The 12,255-nt window shown below is 51.0% G+C and overlaps 1 protein-coding gene across 2 annotated transcripts in view; it reads left to right on the forward strand.

Annotated features, from left to right (window-relative positions):
• NID2 (nidogen 2) overlaps positions 1 to 12,255 on the forward strand; it is a 71,704-nt gene that overhangs the window by 42,321 nt on the left and 17,128 nt on the right. For both annotated transcript variants that reach the window (XM_051822843.2, XM_051822844.2), the window contains exons 9-11: positions 5,524 to 5,667; positions 6,743 to 6,871; positions 8,816 to 8,959. In XM_051822843.2, coding sequence (XP_051678803.2) covers positions 5,524 to 5,667; positions 6,743 to 6,871; positions 8,816 to 8,959 — 417 coding nt within the window. The remainder of the gene's footprint in view (positions 1 to 5,523; positions 5,668 to 6,742; positions 6,872 to 8,815; positions 8,960 to 12,255) is intronic.

Genomic DNA, 12,255 nt, shown 5'->3' on the forward strand with positions numbered 1-12,255 from the left:
GGTTGTCATTGGTGGAGCTTCCCGTGGGGGTGGCAGGTGCCTGTGGGGTCACAGGAGCGCTTCCTGTCCTTTCGCTTTGGGGGTCTTCAGATGGTCGGGAGCAGGCTTGGGCCGGGGCCGTGCAGGGAAGCTGAACAGATTGTTCCTTTAAGGAAAATAACCGCTCCCCTCTCGCTGAAATGAGTAAATGAGTTGCAGATCCTCTGTGGGCTGGGCAGCTCCAGCAGGTCAGGGTGAAACAGGCCGTGTCTGGAGGCGCACGCTGCCCTCCTCTGCTACTGTAATGGAGGAAGAGCTGGCAGGCCATGAATTACGAGGAGGGAAATGGTTTCAGAAGTGTCATTTTAAAGGGTTTTGTGCCGCTGCCTGCAGTGCTGGCATCCCATGTGGGCATTGGTTCAGGTCCTGGCTGCTCCACTTCTGATCCAGCTGTCTGCTAATGCACCTAGGAAAGCAGTGGAGGGTGGCCTAAGTGCTTGAGCCCCTGCACCCACATGGAAGACCTGGATGGAGCTCCTGACTTCTGCCAGTCCGGGCTGTTGCAGCCATCTGGGGAGTGAACCATCAGATGGAAGATCTGTCTCTCCCCTTCCCCTATGACTTTTTTTTTATTATTTTTAATTTATTTATTTGACATGTAGAGTTATAGACAGAGAAAGAGAGACAGAGAAAGGTCTTCTCTCTGTTGGTTCACTCCCCTAATGGCCGCTACGGCCGGCGCTGTGCCGATCCAAAGCCAGGAGCCAGATGCTTCCTCCTGGTCTCCCACATGGGTGCAGGGCCCAAGCACTTGGGCCATCCTCCACTGCCTTCCCGGGCCACAGCAGAGAGCTGGATTGGAAGAGGAGCAATGGGGACTAGAACCCCGTGCCCATATGGGATGCAGGTGCTGCAGGCAGAGGATTAACCAAGTGAGCCACGGCGCCGGCTCCCCTATGACTTTCAAATAAATTTAAAATATTTTTTTTAAAAAGGGAATTTTGGGGAGCTGGGTTCTGGGAGCAGGGCTCTGCGCTCTGAAGGGCTCCTGGCTCGGTGACCAGCTCTGCTGTCGCTGTCCGGAGAGGCTTCATTTTTGAACAAGGGGCCCTGCAGTCTCATTTTGCAATGGTCTCTGTGTGTGATGGATCCTGTCCGTGACATGCATTTTAAATCCGGAGCCTCTGGTTCTCCATGGTTGCTCCGCAGTTGGGCCAGGGCGGTATCTCCTGGCTGAGTTTGCCGGTCCCCTTGGAGTATGGTGATTTCTCCTCTGAGCGCCTGGCAGGGTAGCAACCCCTGCCTTCCACGTGAACTCATTGATCTTCCACAGAATGCGCTGCCGTGAATGCTCGAAGCTGGGATGCCCCGGAGAAGGTGGCTGAGCACTTGGGGTTATAAGTTAGAGCATCCTCAAGGTCATGTCTGCCTTGGGCAGGCTATGCTGAGCACCGTGTACAGAGTCTGCTCTGGGAGGAACAGAGTTGGTGTGGGACACTGGGCCATCTGCGAGAACATGAGCCTATAGATCTGGGTAGCACCCTGTGCTGGCAGTGACCCAGGAGCTGGGCCCATATCCTCAAGTCAGCTCAGCAGCCACAGCTCCATGGCTGCTTCTTTCCCGTCTGCAAGGAGACCCAGAGGGATGACGACTCCCAGGGCTGTCAGCGGGACCTGGGGAGCCAGGTGTGTGTGTGTGTGTGTGTGTGTGTGTGTGTGTGTGTGTGTCTCCACATGTGCTCTCAAATATAAGGGAGAACATGCAGTATTTGTCTTTGCGTGTCTGACTTATTTCACTCAACATGATGTCCTCCGGTTCCATCCATTTTGCTGCAAATGGTAGAGTTCCTATTTGGGGATGAATAGTATTCCATTGTGTATAGATACTGCAATTTCTTTATCCATTCATCTGGTAATGGACACCTTCTTTGATTCCATATTTGGGATGTTGAGAACAGTGCTGCTGTGAGTATGGTATTGATGTAATGAGTTCATGTCTTTTGGGTGTATTCCCAGTAGTGGGATTGCTGGATCATTTGACAGTTACATTTCTAGCTTATTAGAAAGTCTCCATACTGTTTCTCACAGTGGCTGCACTAATTTGTATTCCCACCAACAGCATGTCAGAGTTCCCTGTTTCTCTTTCTGCACATCTCCATATCCTCGCCTGCAGTGCTGCTTTCTGTCTTTCGGATAATAGCCATTCTGCCAGGGTGCGGTGAATCTCCTTGTGGCTTTGCCTTGCATTTCCCTGATGGCTGGTGATCCCGAGCATTTTGTCATGTGTTTGTTGGGCATCGGTGTCTCATCTTTTGAGGACTGTCCATTCAGGTCCTTTGCCCATTTCTTAACTGAATTGGCTGGTTTTGTTGTTGAGTTGCTGATAGGGCCTGGATATTAACCCTTTGTGGGAAAGGAAGCCCGCACGTGTTCTCTCCTCTGCTGTCAGATGTCTCTTCACTCTGCTGATTGTTTCCTTTGCTGTGCGGAGCTGCTAAGTCTGATGGGATCCCAAGGAAAGCAGACATTTCTGAAATCGGAATTTTGCCACATGGTTATTGAATCTTGGCTTCTAGAAGTAGTTATTATTTTGGGCAAACATGTATTCTTCAATTAGATGAAGAATTAAAATACTTTTTGGAATGACATAAAATAGTCTTCTGTAATACAAATTTTGAGAAAGAATTTATGTTCCTAAATTTCTACAGTTTGTAATATTTCTAGTGTAAAAACAGAATCAAAGATATAGAAAAAAAATCTCCTAAAAGTTATCTGATACCAAAATGAAAAAGTATCCAGAAAAAAAAAAAACCCACAAGCCTATAATCTTTGTATTGTCCCATTATAGAGGGGGAGGAGAAAGCAATCAGGGAGAAGCAATGATTAATTTAACAGTTTGGAGCTACAGAAGTGGTATTTAGGCATGAATAATACAGACGGCCTGTTGGTGTGGTTTACAATTCACAGTAAGAAACACGGATCCGAATAAGCCTTCACTGATTCCTTCTGTTATAACAAAGCTTTGCCTTGTGTTAGGTGTTTTCCAGATCAGTCATCTCTACAGTCCTTACTTCCCAACCCTTTGAAATAGACCAAGTAAAAGTTTAAAAAAATTCATTGGAATCAGGTTTTTATAAAATGGTTTGTTTTTCCTGACCAACTTTCTATGACAGGATAAAACAGGGGTAGGTAGACCCCTGGTCAATTTTAAGAGTGACTAGTGTATAAAAGTAAGTTCGGAGACAGAAAACTAATTTCCCAAGAGCATGCTTTACCTTGCTATCAGAATAAGTCTTCCTCGGCTGATGGAAGCCAGGGATCAACAATACCAGATTTGCTGGAAAATCCTTGGGGCAACAATATATTTTTAAAAATGGGTGAATTCCTCTCATCTTAAACTCTGGTGGAAGGTTGGCTAGCTGTATATTAAGTGATGTTTACTGTATAATTTTTAAAAGGTTTTTGTTAACTACTTTTTTAAAAAAAAGATTTGTTTACTTATCTGGAAGTCACAGAGAGAGAAAGAGACTTCCATCCAGTGGTTCACTCCCCAGATGGACCAGGGTGAAGCAGGGAGCAGGAACTTCGTCTGGGTCTCCAGTGTGGGTGGCAGGGGCCCAAGCCTGTGGGAGGTCTTTTTGCAGGACTTCAGCAGGGAGAAGGTTCAAGAGGGAAGCAGCCGGGGCGTGAACGGGCGCCCATGTGGGATGCCGGCCCTGCAGGTGGTGACTTTACTCCCTGGTTAACTATTTCTGCTACCATCTGTCTCACCCTATGAAACATTGGGCAGAGACTCAGTCCCGTAGCCGGTGATATCCAGTATATTAGAAAAGTCTGGGAATAAATTGTCTTCGTAAACTGTCTCTCCTGACGCCCAACTGAAAGTCCAGTCAGTGGCTGACGTAACCTGATCGGCTGATGGTGCGCTGCCCATCCTCTGTCGGCTCCCTCGGGTTCAGACTGAGTCTGGTGACTCAAAAATGGCAGGTGGAAACCACTTACCAAGAAGGCTCCATTGCCCACCTCCACCTGGAAATCATTCCAGGAACCTCTGAGGGGTTTGAGAGCTAACGGAACGGAAGGCAAAGAACCGATGTATAGGTATATGCTATTAGGAGTCTTCGCAGCAGCTCAGATCATTGGAACAGCTTTGAACTGAAGCTGTGAAGTTCGTTCCTTCCTTCAGTTCACCGCTCCTTTGGATTTCCTCTGGCAACATCCTGTGTCATTCATTACTGTCATTTACCTTTCGCATAAACCCTACTATGTGGATCCCTTTTCTAAAACCCTTATTCCTCTCCAACCCCGGGGTTTTCCCACTTCATTCTTGGCCTGCCCTTGATGGCATTCCTAATCTTCTCTGGGGTCACCTGCTGAGTCCATCCTTAGCCTCCCCCTGGGTACACTAGACCCCCGGCTTCTGTCCATTACTAAGACTCACCCCTGTGATGATGGACAAGGAGGACGGCTGGGCTTGGAGCTCAGGCCCCTGAGGTCACATCTCAGTCCTGGCACTCCCTGCACAGTTAAATCACTTTCACCTCTGAGGCTCATGTGCTCCATCTGTGCACTGCTAGACGAGAATGCTAAAGGCAGCTTGAAGTGCGAGGTGGTGTTTTGATAAGTCTCTAAGATTCTCTCAAATCCTGAATTCTGCGTACTTTTGATTCTGTCTCTAGAAAAATGGGAATACTTAGCTGGAAGAAATGGGGGGAAATAGCAGAACAAAACAGGAAAAGCAAAAAAGAATGTAAAAAAAAAATCAGGAAGATACCTGGGAATTTCATGAGATGTTGCTGAATGTGGAAGTAGAAGTTTGGGTTCTTGTTGTACCACTCCTGACTGTGCAAGCCTGGGCAATCTTCTCCACACCTCTGACGTATCCCTTCCTTGTGAAAGCTCCCTGTAATGGGACCAGCTGCTCACCACACAGACACCCTGAGAGTTACAGGAGCTGATGCAGCAAGAGCACATTTGAGATAAAAGGATGTGTTGGCCATTTAGTCCCTGGACACAAACCTATTGGAAGCAGGAAAAAGTACTAGTTGTCTGTAGGGTGGAAGAGCAGAAGCCATTTGTAATTCAATACTGAGGTGCAGGAGTGGGTGTTTGGCACAGTAGTTAAGGTGCCTCTTGGGATGCCCGCGTCCTGTATCCGAGTAGCTGGGTTCAGTTCCAGGAGGCAGCAGGTGATGGCTCAGGTACACTGGTCTTGGCCACACACGTAGGAGATCTGGCTGAGTTGCTGGCTTCAGCCTGGCTGTTGTGGGTATTTGAGGGGTGAACTAGCAGATGGGAGATCTCTGTCTGCCTCTCTCTTTCAAGTAAATAAATAAACAATGCAAAACCGAGATGGAGATAATTCAGCCTACTTTTGAATATTAATAATTTAAGAGAGTCCTGGGGTGTGCCACAAAACACAGATGGGCACCGACTCGGTTCAAAGGGTCCCTCTTCCCCAACACACACACACTGCTTTTCTGCGATTCTCGTTACTACAGCCGGATTGTGCTTTTGGGTTTTTGTTTCCTTTTCCTCACACAGGGGACTCAGACCCTGCTCCCGTGAATCCTTGCTATGATGGAAGCCACACGTGTGACATGACAGCACGGTGCCATCCAGGGCCAGGGACGCACTACACCTGTGAGTGTACGCCTGGGTACCAGGGAGACGGACGGAGTTGTGTGGGTAAGAGCCATGTTCCGTTTCTTGCCTGTTGCCCTTGTGTTCACTTGGCCATGGCCGCGTTGTATCTGTTGTCCTGGTAACTCTACCAATCCGCAATGTTAGCAGCTGCAGTCTAAATACAGTTATGGAAAATTAAAAGCGTAGTCTGATTAGGTTTGAGAGGATGGTGTGGAACCGCAGATATGGGGCTGGAACTGCGAAAACATTTATTGCAATTCTTGGATGTTTTAAGTTTTATTGTTTTGAGTCACTATATCCAAAAAGCAAGGGTGGGAATGTGGGGAGCAACTGGGAGCAACTCGGACTAGACTAAGTTACTGGAATTAAGACTTATTCTATGCATCTGCTTTCCCACAATATGGTGCTGGGAGAGGAGCAAACAGCTTCTACACAGCTGCCTCCAGTTCAACCAATAAACTGTAGGACCTGCTCCTGATTGGAGGAGAGCAGCGTACTCGGCATGTGGGTAGCAGAGTTGGGATTGGCGGAAGAGGACTATAAAGGAGGAGAGAGACAACATGCACCAGGAACATCTGAGGGAACACCTGTGCAGCCCCCGAGAGAGCCGGCCGGCGGTGTGCCGCTCCCCCGCGGAAGTGGGGAAAGTGGCAGGGGGAACCACCCTTCCACGGAGGTGGAAGGGACGGTAGCCAACCCGGGAAGAACCAGCAGCAAACCCGGGAAGGGCCGAGCAGACAAAAGAACAGCGCAGGGTCCTGTGTCGTTCCTCCACGAAGAGGGGGAGCGACATGGGAATATCTTTATGTATAAATTGTTAGCATGTTTTTCTTGTGAATACCTCTTATTTCTAAAATGTTTAAAGAATCCTTAAAACATTCATTCAAAACCAATCTCCCCGAGGCCCATCCTTGAGTGACTTGGAATACATTTGTGTTATTTCTGATGATTGGCAGTGTGCATTTGTGTGGGTGCTAAAAATCTTGCGTTTCGACTCCTGCGGTCCACCAAGCATCTGGCCCACTGAAGCACGGTGGGGGTGACGTAACCGAGTCTTCATACCTTCCGCCTCGGGGCCTTGAAGAAACAGCACTTTTCTGTTCTCAATTCTTTCCAGATGTAAATGAGTGTGCAACTGGCTTCCATCGCTGTGGCCCCAACTCTATGTGCGTCAACTTGCCCGGGAGCTACAGGTGTGAGTGCAGGAGTGGTTACACCTTTGCTGATGACCAGCACACGTGCATCTGTGAGTACCAAACTCAGTGCTCTCTCCGGACAAAATGGTGCTGAATTGTGCTCTGCAGTTCATCGGTGTTTTCAATTCTGCTGGCCAGAAGCTCTCCTACTTCTCTGTTTTGTTTTTAATATTTATTTATTTATTTGAAAGTCACAGTTACACAGAGAAGGAGAGGCAGGGAGACAGAGGTCTTCTATCCACTGGTTCACTCCCCAGTTGGCTGCAACAGCTGGAGCTGCACTGATCTGAAGCCAGGAGCCAGGAGCTTCTTCTGGGTCTCCCATGCAGGTGCAGGGACCCAAGGACTTGGGCCATCTTCTACTGCTTTCCCAGGCCATACCAGAGATCTGGATCAAAACGAGCAGCCAGGACTTGAACTGGTGCCCATATGGGGTGCTGGCCCCAGTTTTTTGTTTTTTGTTTTTTTTTTATTATTATTAAATTAAATTTGGGAGGCAGAAAGATGGTGAAAGATCACCCATCCACTAGTTCATACCCCAAATGCCTGCCACAGCTGGAGCTGGGCCAGGACAAAGCCTGAGGACCTAGGTCTCCATCCGGGTCTCCCATGGGGGTGTCAGAGACCCAAATACTGAGTCATGATTGCTGATGTGGAATGTGTGTGTGTGTGCATGCGTGTGTGTGTGTGTGTGTGTGTGTAAATTGCTTGGAGCATTGTAAGCTTCAATCAAAGATGGCTTGGAACTGATTTTCATGCCTATTTTTAAAAATTTAGGGCTGGGCCGGTGCCGTGGCTCAATAGGCTAATCCTCCACTTAGCGGCGCCAGCACACCGGGTTCTAGTCCCGGTCGGGGCGTGGATTCTATCTCGGTTGCCCCTCTTCCAGTCTAGTTCTCTGCTGTGGCCAGGGAGTGCAGTGGAGGATGGCCCAAGTGCTTGGGCCCTGCACCCCATGGGAGACCAGGAGAAGCACCTGGCTCCTGCCTTCGGATCAGCGTGGTGCGCTGGCCATAGCGCGCCAGCCGCGGCGGCCATTGGAGGGTGAACCAACGGCAAAGGAAGACCTTTCTCTCTGTCTGTCTCTCTCACTGTCCACTCTGCCTGTCAAAAAAAAAAAATTTAGGGCCGGTGCCGTGGTGTAGTGGGTAAAGCCACTGCATGCAGTGCCAGCACCCCATATGGATGCCAGTTGAGTCCCGGCTGCCCCACTCCCAATCCAGCTCTCTGCTATGACCTGGGAAAGCAGCATATGGCCCAAGTGCTTGGGCTCCTGCACCTGCACCCAGTGGGAGACCTGGAAGAAGCTCCAGGCTTTGGATTGGTTCAGTTCCTGCCATTGTGGCCATTTGGGGAGTGAACCAGCACATGGAAGACTTCTCTCTTTCTCTCCCTCTCTCTCTCTCCCCTCCCTCCCTCCCTCCCTCACCTCTGCCTCTGCGTCACTCTGCCTTTCAAATAAATAAATCTTTTAAGAAATCAATGACAGAGAGAGATATCTTCCATCTACTGATTCACTGACCAAATTGCCTCAATGACTGGGGCTGGGGCAGGCTGAAGCCAGGAGCCTGGACCTCCATCTGGTTCGCCCACACGGGTGGCAGAGCTCCAAGTACTTAGTCACCTTCCACTGCTTTCTTGGGTTTACTAGCAGAGAGCTGGATCAGAAGTGGAGCAACCAGGACTTGAACCGGCACCCATATGGGATGCTGGCATCCCAGGCCATGGCTTAATCCACTGTGCTACAATGTTGGCCCCCTCATGCCTAATGATTTAGCCACAAAATCAGTCATATAAGCACTTCTCAAACTTTAACATGCGTATGGACCAGCTAGGAAGTTTGTTAAAATTCAGATTCTGATGCCCCTGGGTAGGGCCTAGGGTACAGCCCCAGGTGCACCAGTGCTGTTGGCCTGTGGTGGTGCCGTGAGGAGCAAGGCTCACCCCTTGCCAGGCCTGACCGCATGGACACCTTTGCCTTCTTCTATTTTCAGTGATGGCCCCTCCTCCCAACCCCTGTGAGAATGGCACCCACACCTGTGCACCTGCTGAGCAGGCCCGGTGCATCCCCCACGGAGACGGCACCTTCAGCTGCGCCTGCCTGCCCGGGTATGCCGGCGATGGGCACCAGTGTTCCGGTGAGTACCTGCAGGTCGGCTCAGCGTCTCAAGCATCCCCTGGGACGCACAGCCCCGTGACTCTCTCCCACCCTTTGACTCAAAGAGCCTGCAGTTGGTAAGGATGACAGAGAGAGAGGTGTCCTTTGGGTAGAAGTTGGGCCTAGAGTGACTTGGCCCTGGACTGCACTGGGGAGCTTATCTGGTCGTTGTTGGAGAAGGCTTCCTTGGGATGTTGGGAGTGGCCGCCGGGGAAGCGGGCACAGCCACGGCGTTCCTGTTGAGAATTCCCCACCCTGCAGCCGCTGTGGCCTATGGCTCAGTTCCAGATTGGCAGTTGTGCTGTTCTTCCGGTTAAGCATCCTCTAAACTCACATCCAGTTCTTTCCCAAGAACTCTCCAGAAATAACTCTCCAGGATATTAATGCGCACCCAATTTGCAAGACTTTTCTCCCAGAACTCAATCTTTAAGACTTCACACAATATTTTATAAAAGTGTTAAACCAGAATGCATAGCTAACCATTCAGGTTTATTTATTTATTTACTTGAAAGTCATAGTTACACAGAGAGAGAGAGAGACGTCTTCCATCCACGGGTTCACTCCCCAGTTGGGCACAATGGCTAGAGCCATGCTGATCCAAAGGCAGGAGCCAGGAGCTTCCTTGGAGTCTCCCACACAAGTGCAGGGACCCAATACTGCCTTCCCAGGCCATAACAGAGAGCTGGATGGGAAGTGGAGCAGCCGGAACCTGAACCAGCGTCCACATGGGATGCCGGCACTGCAGGTGGCCGCCCCACCCGCTACGCCACAGTGCGGGTACCATTCAGGTTTACCGCAGTCGGAAGTAATGTGGGAGGTTGTTAAAGACTTAGGGAAACCTCTGGCTATAGATGTTGATGCAGCTAGCTTACTGTGTACTGCAGAGGTTGTTCAGGAAATCTAACAAAACCACGGAAGGTACCCTGACCCTACCTGGTGATACGCGATCAGACTGAAGCTCAGCTTCATGTGGGTAACACACACGCAGGCTCGCAGTTCAGATAGGAGGAAGCTCTGGGGCTGAGAGAATGGTGAGAAGAACCTGGGGCGTGGAGAAGGGCCCGAGGGCACGTGCAGGGGTGTAAACCTAGAAGACAGGCGTGGCCCTGCTCCCTGAATCGCTACTGCACTCAGCTTCTAGCCGTCTTGAACTCCCGGGTGCTTCCCAGGGTGCAACCAGCGCAGGTGCCCCACCGCCTCAGCAGGTGTGTGCTTCAGTCCTGCTCCCGTGCGCCGCCCCCCCCCCCCATGGTCTCCATGGGATCGGGTGACTGGACCAGCAGGCTCAGGCCATCGTCATCGTTATGGACAGCATGATGTGAGGGGTAGCCCAGCCCTCTGCCCCCCTCCAGATGTGGCAGGCTGTTAGGCATTGTTTGAGCCATGTTCTTTCATTACTGTTTCCGGTGTCCAGAAGCTCTGTTGTATGGAAGTCTTGTCCTGGGTTCCTGGTGAGTGGAGGCGAGTCGGTGCCAGGCCGCTTGGGTTCAACAGCAAATAGAAGGGGGCAGGCATCTGGCCTGGTGGGTAAGACTCTTGGTCTCACATTGGAGTACCTGGGTTTGAGTCCTGGCCCCAGCTCCTCAGCTTCCTGTTAACTCATCCCCAGGGAGGTAGCATCAGGAGGTAGGTAGGTCCCTACCGCCTGTGTGGGAGACCTGGTTTGAGTTCCTGACTCCTGGCTTTGGCCTGACCCGACCCTGGCTCTTGTGAGCATTTGGGGAGTGAACCAGCCAATAGAACTCTCTTCCTGTCTGTCTTTCAAATACATTTCGTTAAAGCAATTTATTTGAATAAAAGAAGTGGATGATAAGGGGCGTGGAGTCCCGTGGTTGGACTGTTAACACAGAATTCCGGCCAGTTTTCAGGATCCAGACTGTGAGAAGGATGTTGCAACAGTAAAGCATGAACTCAAATGGAGGGTTTTCATCCCAATTTTTAAAAAGATTTATTTATTTGAAAGGCTGAGTTACAGAGAGAGCTAGAGACAGCCAGAAGGAGATCTTCTCTTCACTCCTCAAATGTCTGCAACGGCTGGAGCTGGGCCGATCTGAAGCTAGGAGATTTCTTCCTGGTCTCCCAGGTGGGCACCGGGATCAATGCACTTGGGCCATCCTCCACTGCTTTTCCAGGCCATCAGCAGGGAGCTGGATCAGAAGTGGAGCAGCCGGGGCTCGAACCCAGCACCCATAGGGGATGCCAGTGCCCCAGGTGTAGGCTTAACCCAGTGCACCACGGTGCCGGCCCTTCCACGAACTTTTTGAAGACCCCAAGGCTGCATGGGTGGCAGATGATAGTGTGGAGAGCTGTGCTGGGCCTGCACCACCTCCCTTTACCTGGGTGATAAAGGGGCTCTTTGGACACTGAGCACTGTTCCCGAGACCTCCGGCTTCTCTCTGTCTCCAAAGGAATTGGTGTTCCCTGTTCATCCCCAGGCGCCGGCTCCCGCAGACCCCACCGTGGGCACTCCCCAGGAGACGGGGCTGTCATCTGCTGTGGACGGAGGCCCTGCGAGAAGGGAGCCTCGGCCTTCTCTGGCTTTCTGGAGATGCGGATTCCTCCCTTGTGCCGCCTCCCATGTCTTGTGGGGTTTCTCCTGCGCCTTGGTCATTGGTGACTGTCGCTGTCCACCTGTGACTTGAAAATTGCAGATGATGGGCCGGCGCTGCGGCACACTAGGCTAATCCTCCGCCTTGTGGCGCCGGCACACCGGGTTCCAGTCCCGGTCAGGGCGCCGGATTCTGTCCCAGTTGCCCCTCTTCCAGGCCAGCTCTCTGCTGTGGCCAGGGAGTGCAGTGGAGGATGGCCCAAGTGCTAGGGCCCTGCACCCCATGGGAGACCAGGAGAAGCACCTGGCTCCTGCCATCGGATCAGCGCAGTGCGCTGGCCGCAGCACACCGGCCGCGGCAGCCATTGGAGGGTGAACCAAAGGAAGACCTTTCTCTCTCTCTCTCTCTCTCTCTCACTGTCCACTCTGCCTGTCAAAAAAAGAAAAAAAAAAAAAAGAAAAAAAAGAAAATCGCAGATGATGGCACAACAATGGGAAAAGGAAGTCTGACTTTTCAGATGTGTCCAAAATTCCCAGGTCACAGGCTGCAGCGAGTGAGATGGTAGCTTTGGGGAATCCCCTCCGTGTGACTTCACAGATAACCTCAAGAGACTGCCCACGGGGTCCAGAAAGAGCTCCGGTGTCAGGAATTCCTGCCTCCTGTCATCGCGTGGGGCTCCTGTTGGCGCTGCTATTCTCAGCCCGTGTATTGTCGGTAGCTGGAGCTT

The sequence above is a fragment of the Oryctolagus cuniculus genome, chromosome 12 (genome assembly GCF_964237555.1).
Source record: "Oryctolagus cuniculus chromosome 12, mOryCun1.1, whole genome shotgun sequence".
NCBI classification, from domain to species: Eukaryota; Metazoa; Chordata; class Mammalia; order Lagomorpha; family Leporidae; genus Oryctolagus; species Oryctolagus cuniculus.